General features: G+C 61.9%; 1 protein-coding gene across 3 annotated transcripts; it reads left to right on the forward strand.

Moving 5' to 3' along the window:
• The first annotated feature begins 18 nt into the window (after positions 1-18).
• Stx1a (syntaxin 1A (brain)) lies at positions 19-16,242 on the forward strand. 3 transcript variants are annotated; one of them, XM_005396766.1, is made up of 10 exons: positions 19-103; positions 7,338-7,415; positions 7,674-7,773; positions 10,140-10,214; positions 10,994-11,067; positions 11,153-11,261; positions 11,374-11,447; positions 12,475-12,612; positions 14,817-14,927; positions 15,140-16,242. In XM_005396766.1, exons 1-10 carry the CDS (start codon positions 26-28, stop codon positions 15,215-15,217), a joined length of 915 nt encoding a protein of 304 aa, XP_005396823.1. In that variant the 5' UTR covers positions 19-25; the 3' UTR covers positions 15,218-16,242. The 3 variants fall into 3 exon arrangements, with proteins under 3 accessions (XP_005396823.1, XP_005396825.1, XP_005396826.1); XM_005396768.2 differs by lacking the exon at positions 15,140-16,242 and adding an exon at positions 14,392-14,595 and having other exon boundaries at positions 14,732-14,824; XM_005396769.2 differs by lacking the exon at positions 15,140-16,242 and having other exon boundaries at positions 14,732-14,921.
• The last annotated feature ends 154 nt before the right edge of the window (positions 16,243-16,396 follow it).

Raw genomic sequence — 16,396 nt, forward strand, 5'->3', positions numbered from 1 at the left:
CGCAGTCGCGGGGCGGCCGTCGCGCATGCGGGGCTCGCTCGCTGCAGCCGGTACCGCTGCCACTCCCGGGAGCATGAAGGACCGAACCCAGGAGCTCCGCACGGTGAGTCCGGCCGCGCTCTTCCCGCCCGGCTCGCGCGCCATCGGGGCGCCCCTGATCGGAACTTGGGGGGCCCGTGCTGGCTGAGGGACCCCGACCCCTCCGGGTTCCGCCCCTCGGACCCTCTCGGGGTCACTGGTTCAGCCGCGTTGCAGGCTGGAGGCGGGGGTCCTGGATAAACTTTTCGGCGCCCCCTGTGTTTTGGGGGATCAGAGGGTGGGGTTTGCCTGGCGAGATGGAAGCCTGACCCCTCTCCCCCACTCGAGGATCGGTCCGGTACTATCAGTCCCTCCGCTGCCCCTCGTCGCTGAGCCTGCGGTGTAGACGGACGGCGGGACCCGCGCCCCTGCCCGGGTGCGCTGTGGGTCCGGATGCGCGCCGGGTGGGAGCTCCTGGGCGCGCGCCGCCTCCGGGCGCCGCCACTCGGGACCTGTGCCTGCGGTCACCTGTGGCTGCGGGCGCCACCGCGGTCGTGATCTGTGTCCGCCCCGAGCTGGGGGAATTCCACCTGCACCCCACCCCCAGAGCCACCTTCGGGGCAGCCCACGGTGCCGTTCCCAGACCCTCCCTGGGCTCCCCGGGCTGACTGCGACCTGGATCTATTTTTCCACCTGTGTCTGGGAGGCCCCTGGGGTGTGGCTCCTGGGCCGGCGTTCGGGGAGGCAAGAGGCTGCACCTCCGTAAGGAGTCCAGAGCCGCCGCATGCCAGCTGGGACAGAGACCCCTGCCCAGCTCCTCAGCACCTCTCCCCACTCCTGGCCTGGGGCGGGGGCAGCACTGACGGAAATGAATCCTGCTAGTGGGAACGGGGAGTCGGGGCTCAATGCCAGATTTCTAGATGCTTATTTTTGGTACCAGGGATTGAACCCAGGGCCTTTGCACTACTCTGCATTCCCAGCCCCCAGCCCGTTTTATTTTGAGACAGCGTCTTGCTCAGTTGCGCAGGCTGGGCCTGAACTTGTGATCATCCTGCCTCAGCCTCCCAGAGTGCTGGAATTGCAGGCGCGTGCCACCACACCTCAGTGCCACGTTGAGTCCCTGGCTGACCACCCTGCTGGCAGGCCCCGCCCACTGATCTTGGGGACCCTCCCGGGGGGTGCTCCCCAGCACCCTTTCCCTATGCCCCACTTACAGCTAGAGCCCTAGGTCTGCCCACGCAGAACGTGTAAGTGTCCTGGGCCTTTAACCCAGGGGCTAGCACTCTCTGTCCCCCATCGTCCCCAGGCCCATGTCTGGGTGTCTGGTGTCCTGGGCCCCGCTCTGACTCCTCTGCTCGTGCTGGCCCCCAGCAGCCTGCAGCCGTGTGTTACTCCTGGCTGAGCGGTGGCCAGGCCCCAGGAGGGGCTCTGAACACTTCCCCTGCCAGCCCTGTGGTTGCCCTCTGGCTTCCTGTGCAGCGTTGAGTCACACAGCTGAAGGCTGTCCTGGCGCTGTCTGCCCGAATGGGGCACCTGCTGGGTCGCTAGAGGGTATGCGTGGGAACCAAGGGATGGTATGCATGGCCTGCGGAACACGGTTCTTACATCTGGTGGCAGCCTCTGGCTTTTCACCCTCCATCTCCTCTCCTGAAGGGGAAACTGAGGCAAGGGAAGAGTGGCTTGCTTTGTAGACGGAGGGGTGGGCGACAAAGGAGCTCTGCCCAGTCCTGAAGACAGGCCTGGCTGGCACTGGGTGGCCCGAGAAGATCGAGGCTTTTAAGCAACTTGAAGCCTGATCTCTGCCTCCGACCTCCGCATTCCAGCTGGGTATCCCTGAGCCCCGGGGCCTGGCCTGGCTTCGAACCAGTGAGGCTCCCTTTGCACAAGCCCAGCCCAGGCGTTTGGAGCCCCGGAGACTGTGCCCGCTGCCACCTGGCACTGCCCACGGAAGGCTCCTGGCAGCCGGGAGGGGCGGCCGTCGGAAGCCCGTTCGGGCGAGGGCGAACAGTCGAGCTCGGGGCCACTGCCCCTCCTGGAGCTCCTTTTCCTCTGGGCCTGGGGCTCCCACCTGGAGAAGTGGAAAGTAGGAGAACCTAGAACCCAGCTTCTCGGGGCAAGAGGTGTGGTCCCTAATTCCTGACTGCAACGCCATGTTTGGAGGAGACCTTGAACCCCGAGAGTCAGAATTTTCAGCCCAGACACACCCCTGAGAATGAAGGTCTGGACAAGGATAGAGCTCAGGAAGGCAGCAGCTGTGCTCTGTCCCCAGCTCGCCCCCTCCCCCCCCAGTGCCACCACATTTGGAAGGAAGGCAGGCGAAGGGAGCTTATTTATAAAAGTCACACTTGGGGAAGGAGCTGGCGCGCATCCTCGGCGCTCTGCAGGCCCGGCCCAGCCCAGCCCTCCAGCCTTCTCAGCCTCCACCTCAGGCGGCTCTCCCTGCTGCGGAGATGGCGGTGAGGGGCCAGCAGTGAGGGGCCGTGGGGGCCTCAACACTTAGACCCTTGGGGCTGAGATCACAGGGCAGTGGAGGGGCTTTTTGTGGAGGTTATCCCCACACAGCCATATCCAGGCGTGCAATAGCCTCTTCCCCCAGTGCAGAACCCCTCTGATTTTCTGTCTGGGGACTTCCTGGAGCTGACCCACCCTATCTCTGGGTGTAGAATTCTGCTGTCTACACACTGGACTAGGTAGGACACATAGGACCTGCCACAAGAGATGGGTGAAGCAGGATTGGGGACCCTGGAAGAAGACTTGGCACATGAGATGTGGTGACGCACACCTGTAACCCCAGCACTGTGGGAGGCTGAGGCAGGAGGATCTCAAATTCATCTTAGGGACTTAGCTCACTTTGTCTCTAAATTAAAAAAAATTTTAAAGGGGCTCTGAATGTAGTTCAATGCAAAGTCCCCAGATTCAATTCCCAGTACCCCCCCCCACACACACAAGGACTTCGGGTGGCCCAGAGAGGGTGATCCAAAAGGATGGGATGGGGGGCTGGGGATTTAGCTCAGCGGCACAGCGCCTGCCTGGCAAACACAAGGTCGTGAGTTCGATTCCCGGTACAGGGGAAAAAAAAAAAAAAAAGGATGGAACAGCTAGAGGGAAGGCACAGTATGGAATGCTCCAAGAAGAGAGAAGGGGGCTGACAGCTGGCCTCTCAGGGTCCCCAGAGGACTAGAGCAGGCCCAGCCCCATGCTAGGGTCCCCTTTCCCTCCAGTTCCCCAGCCCCACACCTCATCTCACATCTGTAAAGTGCTGCCAGTGTGACCTTCGTGCAGAGGAGGAAAGAGGGGGTCTTCCCCCTCCCCTCCCGGGCGCTCCCAGGGGTTCCTAGAACAATGATGGGTTTGGGCATGTTTCCATCTGGGGTGCAGATGGTGTGGCCTCACGGGACTGTCTAGTCCAAGCGTCAGCGCGGAAGCTTAGGGAAGGCTGGGGTTTATCCCGTGTTGCAGCAGGGCCCAGGGCCCAAGGGGGCAGGCGGCTGGGGACCTGGCGTGGCAGGCACGGAGAGGGTGTAGGGCCCGCTGCTTTCCTGGAAACTCAGCTTGGCCTCCCCTCGCTCGGGGCCTCTTGGCACTAGTGATATTGACTTTGATTAGTCATTAAAAAGAGGAAGGGAAAAAAAATAGCCCTCCAGGCAGACAACAGCTAGTGCACTGCTCAGCAGCGATGAATCAACCCTACCGGCTGGCCCGACGCCATCGCCCCATTGCCAGGGACCAGCCTGTGTCTCCTGGAGGAATCAGATGCTTGCTTTCAGGAAGGTGTCCTGGAATCCCAGCACCTCTGCTGGGAAGACCGCCACGACTACCTGGCCACCACTAGGGAAAGCTCAGGGGATTTCTGCTTCCCATGGCCCTGACAGAGTTTCCTTTTCCTCAAGACCCTTTTCGGGGGAGCCGTACTTGCTCCCAGCCCTCCTGTTTCCGGATTGTGCAGGCTGGAGGTGATGAGGCCAGAGCTGGGAGAGCCAGCCAGCAAGGAGGGAGACCACACCGGTGGGTGGTACGGAAGCAGAGGGTGCTTTTTAAAACCAGCCTCCCCAGCCCCACCCCTATAAACTCATCAGGAGGGGATTTAGCTCAGCGGCACAGTGCTGTGGCTGCCGCAAGGTCGTGAGTTCGATTCCTGGTACTGGAAGAAAAACAACAACAAAAAAATTTAGAATCCTCTAAACTCATCAGTATTTCTGGGGTAGGATTCTGGGAGCTGGTTTTTAAAAGTCCCCCAAGGCCTGGAGGCACACACTTATAATGCCAGCCCTCTGGGAGGCTGAGGCAGGAGGGTCTCAAGTTTAAGCTCAGTGTGAACAACTTGGCCAGACCCTGCCTCAAAATAAAAAAAAATTTAGAAAGGGCTGGTTCAATCCCCAGTACCAAAAAAAAAAAAAAAAAAAAAAAGAAAAGAAAAAATGTTTTCCCAAGGGGCTGGGACTGTAGCTCAGTGGTAGAGCACTTGCCTGGGTTCAAATCTCACGACTGCCATCCGCTCAGAAGATCCCCACAAGGGCGTCTAGTACTGGGCCAGGGTTGAGAAGCACAAAATAAGGAATGAAAGCCGCCAGGACCAGTTGGGTGTTGGCAGGACGTGAGGAGGGCAGGAGGAGGGAGGGTACTCCTGGGCTTCTGGCTTGGCATTGGGCAGGTGGCTGGCAAGGTGCCAGTGTGATCCTGGCCACATCTGTCCAGAGGACAGCTGAGCTCCAGATGCCGCCTCCGGAGTCCTCACCTCCAGTCCAGCCCCTTTCCGGAGCTTTGACTGCAGCCACGTAGATTCCTAGAGAGCTGGGGTCCTGATCACTCAGCAGGCGTCTGGGCGCCCACTTGGTACGAGTGTACGACGCCCACCCACCTCCCCCACCCCCTGCCTCGGGCCCAAGACAGCGGGAAGATGGGTGCCAGGCCAGCCTCCTTACCTAGTTCCGCTTAGGTCAAGAATGTCTGGCTTGCCACCCGAGGGGGGCGGGCTCTGCTGTCTGCATCCTCCGTCCTTGTCATTTAATTCAGTGTCCAGCGAAAAGTGATAAAAGACCTGAGTTAATCTGCAGGGTGTCTCGGGAGAGGCCGCAGGGCTCGGTCCCGGACGTGGATACAAGTTGCAGCGAGAAGCAGTCAAGAGCCATCCGCTTTCCACAAACTCCAGGATCTGAGCAAATGAAGAAATGAAACAGGAAAAACGTCCTTTATTCGAACCCAAAATCTAACTGTACAGGCTGGCAGGGAAGGGTTTGGGGCTTTTCCTTGGCAAGAAGCACTACATGATCACCTTTGTGATCGCTGGCCATGTGAATGAAGATAGACCCTCTAGGAAGAGGGAGGGTGTGACTGGCTTTTGTCTCTGGTCAGAACCCAGTCAGCAGCAGATTGAGTGTGTGTGCTGTACTGCAGGAGAAGACAGGCAGAATTGGGCAGATTGAGGTTCCCGGGAAGGACCTGGAGGGGCAGGAATGCTTAACCGGAGAAGAGAGACTGCGGATGCTGCCTGCGGATCACAGGGGGAGGGCACCAGTGGGTTCTTTATGGCCCGTGGCCCAACCACAGGGAAGGGAAGGAATTTCAGACTGTCAGGGCTGTGGTAGCGGGCAGAGCTGCCTGGGAAACTAGTGGGCAAGGAGATGGTTATGGGGCCCTGGGGGGCAGTGGAGGAAGCAGCGGGCTGGGGTGAGGCATCCAGGAGCCAGGCACTCGGTGAGGTCTCGGCGGGAGCTGCAGCTGGCCGGACCACACCTGGGAAAGATAGGTCCCCGGGTGACAGGTGGCCGGGCTGAAGTCCAGAGAGCCCCCAGCCCAGCCCCCAGGGCCTCTGAGGACAGGGCTAGCACTCACATCCCCCCTCGAAGAGGGCCCCGAACACCCTCCTGTCCCCCTTTCCTGTACTCCGGCTGCTTCTCCGGACCCCAGAACAGATTATGTGGGACACTGCAAGGCACAAGCCCCCAAGGCTTCCCAGGACCGGGAACGGGGCTCCTGCACCCACAGCGTGCCTCGGTTTCCCCCAGGAGCGCTCTGATTCAATTCCTGGGCCCAGCGCGTAGTCCAAAAGTGTGAAAACAGCTCCCGGATGTTCTGTGGTTAAGGGGCTGGGGGAGGGGCGGCCACCTGGCAGCAGCCACAGACACGGGTGGGGAGCGGGAACGGGGGTTTATTTTAGCTGCCGGGGGCGGAGGTGTGAGCTCCCGATGGGAGGAGGCCCCTCTGAGCCGCCCCCAGAAAGCTCCAGCCACCCCCTCTCGGCGGTGGGTCCCCGCTTTGGCTGGCTAACAGTCCGGCCGGGAGTCCCTGCTGTCCCCTCGTTCCCAGCCCACCTTCCCCGCAGCCAGGTGGCCCTGTCCCCATTTGACGGAAGAGCAAACACCCAGAGCGGCTGATCCCAGCCAGGCTCTGGCCTGTGGTCCCTTGATCTCTGTCTGCCTCGATCCTGCTGCAAGCCTGGCAGTGTCCCTCTGTGGGGCGTGAGTCCCAGTCTGGGAGCTGATGGCCCCTGCCCCTGGGCCCTGCCGCTCCCCGTCCTTGCTGTGTAGAGGCATCTCGGCCTTGGGGTAGAGTGGGCGGCCCTGGCTGACTTGAGGTGCGGGCTGGACCGTAATAACTACAACCAGACCCCTGGAAGCCAGAGGCACAATCACATCCCCCCCGCACCCTTGGTGGGGTGGCTTTGTGCTGCTGCCCCGCGGGGCCACTCCGCCAGGTGGCAGTGTGACCTCCCACCTGCCAGGCTGCTGTGGGGCTGGAAGGAGGCGTGGCAGGGCGCCATGACCAGACCAACAAGGGGAGAGGGCCTGCAGGGTGCGCACAGCTGCTGCCCGACAGAGCCCCACCCAGACAGCGGGCTGTGGGGTGGCCTTGTGTCTGAGCCGGGCCACATCCTGGCCAGGGCTTGCCAGTGTGCAGGCCTGGGACAGCGAGGCCAGGCCTGCCCCTCCAGAGCCCAGTGGGACAAGGCACTTGAGACTCAGTGCTGGCTGTGGAAGCCTGCGTGCAGATGCTTGTCTCCGGCAGGGCCTGGGGACCCAAGAGCCGCCACGGCCCAGCCCACCCAAGGACGCACCAACCGGTGGACTGGCTTCAGGGTTGGGGTTTTCTTGGGCCTCCCCAGCAGCTGGGTGGGGATAGGCCACTGGGCCAGAGAGGGAGTCCCTGGCCACCGCTGTAGACCTCTGCCCTCACCCTGGGTGCTCAGGGGTCCTCTGGGTCTCCTGGTGGCGGGGGGCTGAGGGCACAGCCAGGTCTATGCTTGTCCGGGGATGCCAGTATGCACAGATGCCAAAAAAGCTGGGCCCAAGGTCCACTCACGTGTATACAACCCTGTGCAGGCCAAGGACAGCGATGACGATGATGATGTCACTGTCCCCGTGGACCGAGACCGTTTCATGGATGAGTTCTTCGAGCAGGTGGGAGCCAGCGCAGCGCATCTGTCCGCACAATGTCCCGGACCTCACTTGGATGGCCGCCTCAAACCCCTAAGCTGGGCCAGGGCCATCACCCATGAGGGGACCCATTTGTGGGGGTACAGGTGAAAGCCCAGAGCAAGGAAAGTGGGGGAGCACCCCACGCCCTCCCACCTCGGCCCCTGCCCTGCCTCCCCTGGGGGCCCGGTCGTCCTGCCCTGTCCCTGGATCTGTCCTCCTGACGCTGGCCTTGGTCCCCAGGTGGAAGAGATCCGAGGCTTCATTGACAAGATCGCAGAGAACGTGGAGGAGGTGAAGCGCAAGCACAGCGCCATCCTGGCCTCCCCCAACCCCGATGAGAGTGAGTGGGGGGCGGGGGGCTCCGGGACCAGCTCCCCTCACTGCTGCTGGGCCACTGTGGCCCAGTTCCATGAGACACTGCGGGACACAGCTGTCCTGGGGCCGCAGTTGAGGGAGCAGCACCCATGATTACCAGCCACCAGCCAGACCTGGGTCTCACACAGGAACTTGGAGAGGGGACGGATGCCCTCCTGGGGCCTGGATGGGGCCGCGTGGCCACCCACCCTCCACAGGGATGCTGGCTTTTTCTTGAGGCCACTGTGGCGTTGCCCTGGGGTTCGCGGAAGGCCGGGCAGGGAGAAGCAGCCTCTGATCAGTAGAAGGCCGCCCCGCCCTCCGCCGGTCCCAGAAGCAGATGGCAGTGCCGAGGCAACAGCGCCGTGGGAGGGTAAGCTGGCCAGGCAGGCCGCTTCCGGCAAGCATGCGGCCCTGGCACCTGGCCACTTGCTACCCTGGAGCCAGCCATTCCTGGGGCTCTAGGAAGTCCCCTCTCTCCCTCTGCACCGGAAGCTACCTGGGTCTGGATTCCGCTCTGCCCTCAGACAGGCCCCCTTGCCCAGCCCTCTGAGTGTTGCACCAGTATGCGCCCGGCTGCCGCGCACACCGCCCCAGTCCTCTTCCCTGGAGGAAGCTCAGCCACAGCGCAGGCCCAGGGAGGCTGTGATCGGCCTCCTGCAGTGGGCACTCAGGAGCCCACTTGGACTCGGACCGGGGTGCCCGCCCACTGCGGATGTCCCCTCCTCTCACCGAAGGCAAGAGGAAGCGCGGGAAGGTCCCCCGCCCTGGCTGTGCCCAAGTGTCCAAGGGGCGAAACCTGGCCACCCAGATGCCCGGTGCATGGCCTCCTGTCCAGGACCCCACACCCCTAGTCCCCTCAGCTGACCTTGAGAGACCAGGACCAGCTTCCCCAGTCCAGAGCGGTGTGAACCGAGGCCGTGCCCCACCCACTGTGCCCAGGGCCCAGCCCTGCCAAGGCAGTGGGTGGCTGGGTGGCCAGGAACTGTCCCCGAGGGGCTTCCAGTGCAGTCACCACGTGTCACCCCCTCCCCAAAGACCGGGGAGACAGCATTTGACGTGTGCTGCGGGCCCGTGCGTATCTGGGTCACTGCATGTCCGCCGAGGGTCGGGAGGGCCGATCGTGGGGTGGGAACAGCACTCTGAGGAGTGGGCTCCTCTGCTGTAGAGGGGGGTGGGCGAGGGCCCCCTCCCGGCATCTGCTCCTCCCTTGCTGTGTCCTGCACGGTGGGGAAGGTCCCCGTGACCTGGCTGAGACCTGAACCCACCCAGGGTGGCAGCGGGCAGAGCTGAGTGGGGAGGAGGCGGCGGCTGCAGGGGGCTCTCCTGGCCCAGGCTGCTCTGCCTCCGCTGGGGGCTGCCATCCGGCTGGGCTATTTTGGGTCTGAGCAAAAGAGGCTGAGACGTCAGAGCAGCTGGTAACCAAGTTTCCCTTTGTTCGCGCTAAGGAGGCTCCCTCCTCCGCTCTGTGGCGCCCCCTGCCGCACGTTCCCTGTGGCGGTGCCCCCGTCTAGGGCCTGGGATGCGCCACTATTCGCACCCTTCCCCAAGCCCCCCAGGGAGAATCCCCAGCCCAGGAGGGTGCAGTTGGAAAGGTGCCAGCTACGAGCCCAGTCCCATTTCCCCCAGGGCTTGGGGGTTGCCAGGCGCGCCCCAGGGGGACAAAGCTGCTGGGAGAGGGGTAAGCAGGGCACCCTCATGGCCTCTGCCAGCACAGGGGGATGGTTCTAGCTAGAGGAAGGGGCACAAATACCGTGTCACCGCCCGCCCTACCGTCCTGTCACTTCCAGGGCCCACCGTGTCACACGGGGACCGCCTGCTTGAACCTCCACAGGCCCCCAGCTGGGCCTGGTGCCTCCGTCCCCGGCCACTTGGTGGAGCTCAGCACCTGGGGGCAGCTTTGTGAGAACAGGGCCTGCTTGGCCTGGGGCCTTGCAGCTGTGACCCTGGGGAAGGGGGTGACACAGGGCTTCTGCCACCCTGGTCCCTGGCACCTCACTGGGCAGCTGCTTAGCTCCCTGGCCAGGTGAGCCTGCACCCACCTCCAACTCAGGCAAGTACCAAGTACACATTCGCTGGTGCCAACTGCAGCCTCGCCAGCTGCTCCACAATTATTCCTGCCTTAAATTTAGACCCATCTGTTGTCTCCAGGGGGTGGGAGTCGGCGAAGGAGCCACGAGGCGCCTTGGAAGGCAGTGAGGGGGTGACGCTACAGCTGGGGGGCCCTGGCCCAGAGTGGGAGCAGGCAGAGCCCGCACTGGCGGGGAGGGCCAGGGCCAGGTGCCCACGGAGCCTGAACCTCAGGCAGTGGGAAGTTGGGGTGTCTACACCCGACTCTTCCTGCCTCCTCAGAGACCAAGGAGGAGCTGGAGGAACTCATGTCCGACATAAAGAAGACAGCGAACAAAGTTCGTTCCAAGTTAAAGAGTGAGTCCACGCCTGGCTTGTCCGAGATGGTCTGGTGGTGGCTTAGTTGTGTTTCCTGGGGTAGCCCGTGGGGTGTCACTGATCCTAAGGGGCACACTGGGTCCCTTTGGGTGATGACACCACTGGGGTTGGGCTCTGGGCTCAGCCAGGGACATAGACACCTGAGGCTTTGTCAAAGACCTGCTCCTCTCAGGCCACTGTCCCTCATGCCTGCCAAAGAAGGTTAGGGAAAGCCAGACACAGTGGTGTCCACCAGTAATCCCAGCTGCATGGGAGGGAGAGGCAGGAGGACCACAAGATTGAGGCCAGCCTGGACTGTATCGAGACACTGTCTCAAAAAACTTAAAAGTAAGCCGCGTGTGGTGGTGCACACCTGTAATCCCAAGCACTGCGGGAGGCTGAGGCAGGAGGATCTCTGTGAGTTCAAGGCCAGCCTGGGCAAGACCCGGTCTCAAAGTAAAAAAAAAAAAAAAAAGCAGCAGCACCTCCTGGCCCCATGTAGGCTGCTCAATGCTAAGTGAATGCAGACACATGGCTGCCTAATCTGAGGGCCCCATGTCCTGCAGGGGGAGGGACAATGCCTGAGGCACCAGACCTGGCACACAGTAGGCTCGAACTCCAGCCGAAGGGCCCGCCTGGGCTGCCATTCGTCAGGTCTGGCAGACCATCCTCCTCTGCTTCCCCTGTGACCCCCATCTCCACGGTCATGGAGCAGGCCCCGGGCCGGGTTAGGAGGCAGTGGGTGGGGAGGTCGTGGCTCAGCACCGCTCCCGCCGCAGGCATCGAGCAGAGCATTGAGCAGGAGGAAGGCCTGAACCGCTCCTCTGCAGACCTGAGGATCCGAAAGACCCAGGTGCGGCGGGACCCAGGGCTGGGAGCCGCCCGAGTCTCCAGGCCCCGGTGCCGCTGACACCTGAACCCTTATCTCGCGCCCCCAGCACTCCACGCTGTCCCGGAAGTTTGTAGAGGTCATGTCAGAGTACAATGCCACGCAGTCCGACTACCGCGAGCGCTGCAAAGGCCGCATCCAGAGGCAGCTGGAGATCAGTGAGCTGGAGGCGGGGCTTGCGGCTAAGGGCGGGGCTTGCGGCGGGAGGGCAGGGACCAGGCTGCGGCTGAGCTTGCTGGACAGGACCCTGCTCACTGCGATCCTCTGCAGCTGGCAGGACCACAACCAGTGAGGAGTTGGAAGACATGCTGGAAAGTGGAAACCCTGCCATCTTTGCCTCTGGGGTGAGCGTGCCCTCCACCCCTCCTACCGTGACTCCCCGACCGTACCACCTCCCACCAAGACCCAGTGTGTACCCAGCGCTGGGTCTGGGCAGTATTTGAACACAGCCATCCTGCAAGCCAGGACTGAGAGAGAGAGAGAGACGGGGGCTGAGGATTTAGCTCAGCGGCACAGCACCTGCCTGGCAAGCGCAACGTCGTGAGTTCGATTCCCGGTACCGGAAAAACAAACAAAAAAAAAGAGCTGAGTCGCAGAGAGAGGAAGTACTCGGGGCAAAGCTGGACTGGAGCCGTGCCCCAGCCTGGCATGGGGGCACACACCGAAACCCCAGCACTCTGCAGGAAGACTGCAAGTTCGAGCCCCACATGGGCACCTTAGGGACTTAGACCCTGTCTCAATAAAAAAGGGCTGGAGATGTAGCTCTTTGTGAAGGCCCTGGGTTCAATCCCCAACATAGGGAAAAAAAATGTCCCAGGTGCCCCCAGTTGTATCCACTTCCTTGCTGTCTCTGATCCTTTGCCAGTGGCTGGGGATTCTCCTGTCACTCTCAGGTCTTTTGTCCCTTCCTGGAGGACACTGGGCCAATGACTGGTGAGAGCGCTGTCCCGTCCTGCAGGGGCTGCCGCCCGAAGGTGGCGGCACACAGGTGCCGGAGGCAGGCTTGGGGGAGTGGGTTCCATCCAGGAGGGGAGAAGGAGGAGAGTTCATGCAGGAGGGGGCGTGGCAGGAGGTTCGAGGCTCGTGGGACAGTCACCTTGGTCTGTCAGACCCGCTACCAAGGCCTGTCACGTACTGAGCCCTGACTGGAGATCACGGGCGGGGCGTTACCAGCCCTGTATTACAGGTACAGTTAGGTGACTGCCGCTAAGATGGGAACACTGCGGCTAGCGAGGGAGCCCCTGCCCGCTCTCCAGAGCACCTCCCCATCCCAGCGGCCTTCCGCCTTGGCCTTCTGCCCTCCCTGTCGTGGTCCCCTACTCCCCCAGCCCTGGGCCGGCCTCGGGCTCAGCTCCTGTCCCCTGCCCCCAGATCATCATGGACTCCAGCATCTCGAAGCAGGCTCTGAGCGAGATTGAGACCCGGCACAGTGAGATCATCAAGCTGGAGAACAGCATCCGTGAGCTGCACGACATGTTCATGGACATGGCCATGCTGGTGGAGAGCCAGGTGGGTGCCCAGGTCACACCCCTCCCCGTCCGCAGCAGCACCTGGGGCTGCGCTAACCCTGCTGTTTCTGCCCAACACGCTGCACTGCCGGGAGGGACGGAGCGCTCAGGTAACCGAGCATCTGCTGTGGGAAGCACCGCTGGGCCCCTGCGGGACCCGCTCTGCATGGCTCTGCTTGGCCCTCCAGGACCCCAGGCCCTGCATGGCCCCACCGGCCCACCCCTGACCTGTCTTAGTCACCAGCTCTTTACCGAGTGCCCCGGGACTGGCTGCGTATCTGGGACTGGGGGGTATAGCAGCGGGCAGACAGTGAGGAGCTGCTTCTGGGAGCAAACAGCAAATGAACGTTTTCCAGTGGTGTCCAGTGCTCAGGAGACAGGTGGCGGTGTGACTGCTGGGTGCTTGGACTTGCAAGTCCCTGAGATACCTGGACGGCTTATTGTAAGTTTCCAATGCCGTGTTCCAGAGGCTGCTGGGTCCAGCACAGGCCCCCAGATGTCCAGGTCTCATGAGGGGATGGCAGTGCTTCCTTCGGGTGTGAGAGCCCCACTCTGAGTGACCTGGTGACACAGTGACTGGGCCTTCCCCACAGGGGGAGTTTGCACAGCTGCCAGGGGAGGTGAGAGGAGCCGGCTGGGAAGAGGGCCTAGGGCGAGAGCAGGACTTGGGTGGAGAGAGGAAGGATGTCTGTGCTGGAGCACGAGGAGAGGTCAGAGCCAAGGTATACGTGGAAGGAAAATAGATGAGGCCTTGGTGGGGGATCTAGAGGCTCCTTTTTTGGACAGAGAGGGATTGGGGACTGAAGCTGGGGCCCTTTGCAGTGAGTGACATCCCTCGCCTTTTTGAGACAAATTCTCGTTAAGTCACTAAGTTGCCCAGGCTGGGCCCAAACTTGCGATCCTCCTGCCTCAGCCTCCCACAGTATGTGTACCATCATACCCAGTCGTTTTTTTCTTTTACGTGGTGAAAAAATATGTATTTTGAGTTAGCCTTCCGGATTCGGATTAGTTGATCCTAGTTTTGTTGGTACCATCCAAAGCAGCACAACCAGGAGCCAGCCAGGCACAGGCATCTTCTCCTTCGGGGCATGATGACCTCGCTACACTGTCAGAGAGCTTCTCCCTACGTGCTTGGTCTGGTGCTTGTCGCCTCGACGCCCACAGTGAACATGCATGTTGTCCTCTGCCTTCATCGTGGCTGGCTCTGTGGCCAGGGGAGCTTGGTACTCCTAGGCCTGCTCTCCCCAGGGCATTGGGGCTGCCTCCAGAGCCACAGTACCTGGGCCTCTGCAGTGTGGGTGATGTGCGGATATTTCTGTGGCTGTGGACATCTTTTGGCCTCCAAGGTCTTTGCTTTCACTTGGGCTTTGAGAGAGGCAGAAGTTTGTTTCCTATGACGTCTTGGCAGAAAGAGTCTGGAGGCTCTTCTTGATTGAGTTTTGTTTTGTATTTCGGTTTCTTGAGACCAGGTCTCATTATATAGTCTAGACTGGCCTTGAATTTGCTAAGTTGCCCAAGCTCGGCTCCAAGTCCAGCTCCTCCTGCCTCAGCCTCCTGAGTGCTGCCATTAAGGTGCCACCATGCCTAGCTTGATTGAGGGGCTTTAAGTATAAAGGTGACGTGAGCTTAGGAAGTAGGAAGGCCACAGGAAACTGCGGCTGTGTCCTGGTGAGCCGCAGACCATGGTGACACAGATACCGAGAAGGCATCTGAACTGGAGAGGGAGCTCTACTGTTGCTGGGAGCCTTGGGGTCAGTGTCATGGTCTTATTGGTCCCTAGGAGAACCATGGGACCAGATCACGGTGCCCAAGAGAACTCTGGGGCTGCCAGAGGACCTTAAACAAGATGTTTGGGAAGGCTCAGCAAGGCCACCTTGAGAGTGACAGCCAGGGAGCGCTCAGACTCCTGTTCCTGCCTCCCTCCTCGCACCAGGCCCGGGGCTGAGCATCATCTGCATGGTCCCCACTTGGCTGAGACTGCATGGTCAGCTCCACCCCCAGGACGGCTGCTCTGCGGGGAGAAGTGGGGGCTGCCCCTGAGCCCCCCGCCCTCCATGCCCTGGGCACAGGTGGGCAGCGGCAGCCTGGCCTTACCACCTCACCTTTCTCTCTGCCTTCAGGGTGCTTCCCTGAGGCCCTGCCCCGAGCCTCCCCACCACGCGGAGGAGGGAGCTCTCTGGAGCTTGGGCGCCCCCGGCCCCGCAGGGGGAGATGATTGACAGGATCGAGTACAACGTGGAGCACGCGGTGGACTACGTGGAGCGGGCTGTGTCTGACACCAAGAAGGCCGTGAAGTACCAGAGCAAGGCGCGCAGGGTGAGTCGCCGGCTCCACCTAAGCCACACCCCAGCACCTGCCGGGCCTGGGTCCATCACTTAGCCTCTCCCCTCCTGCCTGTGCCACATCTGGAAGCTGACAGAGCCTTCACTGCCAGGCTGTCACCTGCCCGCCCCAAGGCCCTGATGCCGCCCTCAGCGCAGCCCCTCCCCAGCTGCCCAATGAGGCCTCTCCTTCCTGCCCTCTTGCAGAAGAAAATCATGATCATCATCTGCTGCGTGATCCTGGGCATTGTCATCGCTTCCACCATCGGAGGCATCTTTGGATAGAGCCCCGCTTGCCACTTCCGTCCCGACGGCCACCCTGCAGAGGCCCCTGGCTGCCGCTGCCTGGCTGGGTTGCCCTCCCCCTTTCTGGCTCGGACACCCTCACCCCCCTACCTGCCCTGCTTCTCTCCCCTCAGGGCCCCGTCTCCACCCTGCCCTGACCGTGTCGTGTGCATGATCTGTGACAGTGTCTGTAGAGGCGGTGCATAGCAGGGCTGGGGACGGGTCCCTGCAGGAAAGTCTTGGGCCCTGGTCCGGGCTACCCCACCCTCTCACTTGGGGTCCACCTTTCCTGGGCTCCAGGCTCCTTCTGGACCCCAGCCATGCCCCGACCTGCCCCAGCCTTCCAGCTGTTCCCCAGTGCCGAGCCCTGAAGGGTGGGGACCAGCTGGCCACATGGTGCTGCTTTTCAGGTTGGGGAGGGGTGGCCCCGAGGGATAACCCAGCACTAAGCCTCTATTCGCTGACCACTGCCAGGAGGCTCGCTACCCTACCCGGAGCATAGCCAGCGGGTCCTGCCTCAGCCTCCCTCCCGCATCCTGAAGCCCCAGGAGGCATCCTCTGGGCTGCGGTGCCTCTGCCTTCGGAGCTGGAGGCAGAGCAGCTGCCGTCCCCAAAGGCCTGGCAGGTTGGAAAGCCAGTGTTGCATGTTCGGGACAGTGGTCCCCCTCTCCGGGAAGTCAGATGTCTCAGGCCTGCAGTCTCATCCTGCCCTGCTGTCCCCCATTGATGTGCCACGTGGTGTCAGGTGTCTCCGATGCGATGCAGTATTCAGCGGCCAGCCTTCCGGGCGCCCTTGAACCGCACCCGCCCACGCCCCCTGTGGACAGGCGGGAGGTGCACGCAGGCGCATGCGGCAGGGGGCGGGGCCGTGTGCGCGCCCCACCCTCCCTCGGCTTAGCTCCTGCCCAGTGACTGTGACCACTGTCCTTGCTGCCTTCTCCCCCGCCCCTCACCAAAGGTCTTGGTACAACCAGCTGCCCATTTTGTGAAATTTTTATGTAGAATAAACATTTGTATATGTCTGACTGCAGTGTCAGTGCTGGTGGGAAGGGGCTCGCAGGCTGCGGGTCCAGCCCCAGCCCCTGCCAGCCAGTGGTTAGCAGCCAGGTTGTCCCGGGAAGACCCAAACCCCACTATCGCCCCGAGGTAGCCAATCTCGATCTAATGCCCGGGCGGGCG

This window comes from Chinchilla lanigera, unplaced genomic scaffold (assembly GCF_000276665.1).
Source record: "Chinchilla lanigera isolate Chin_1 unplaced genomic scaffold, ChiLan1.0 scaffold00055, whole genome shotgun sequence".
Classification (NCBI taxonomy): domain Eukaryota; kingdom Metazoa; phylum Chordata; class Mammalia; order Rodentia; family Chinchillidae; genus Chinchilla; species Chinchilla lanigera.

Excerpts from the sequence above, each read along its gene's own strand:
- Stx1a (XM_005396766.1), top strand. The coding sequence starts at position 26 with ATGCGGGGCTCGCTCGCTGCAGCCGGTACCGCTGCCACTCCCGGGAGC. Across the intron at positions 7,416-7,673 it reads TGGATGAGTTCTTCGAGCAG|GTGGAAGAGATCCGAGGCTT; the intron begins GTGGGAGCCAGC and ends CTTGGTCCCCAG. Across the intron at positions 7,774-10,139 it reads CTCCCCCAACCCCGATGAGA|AGACCAAGGAGGAGCTGGAG; the intron begins GTGAGTGGGGGG and ends CTGCCTCCTCAG.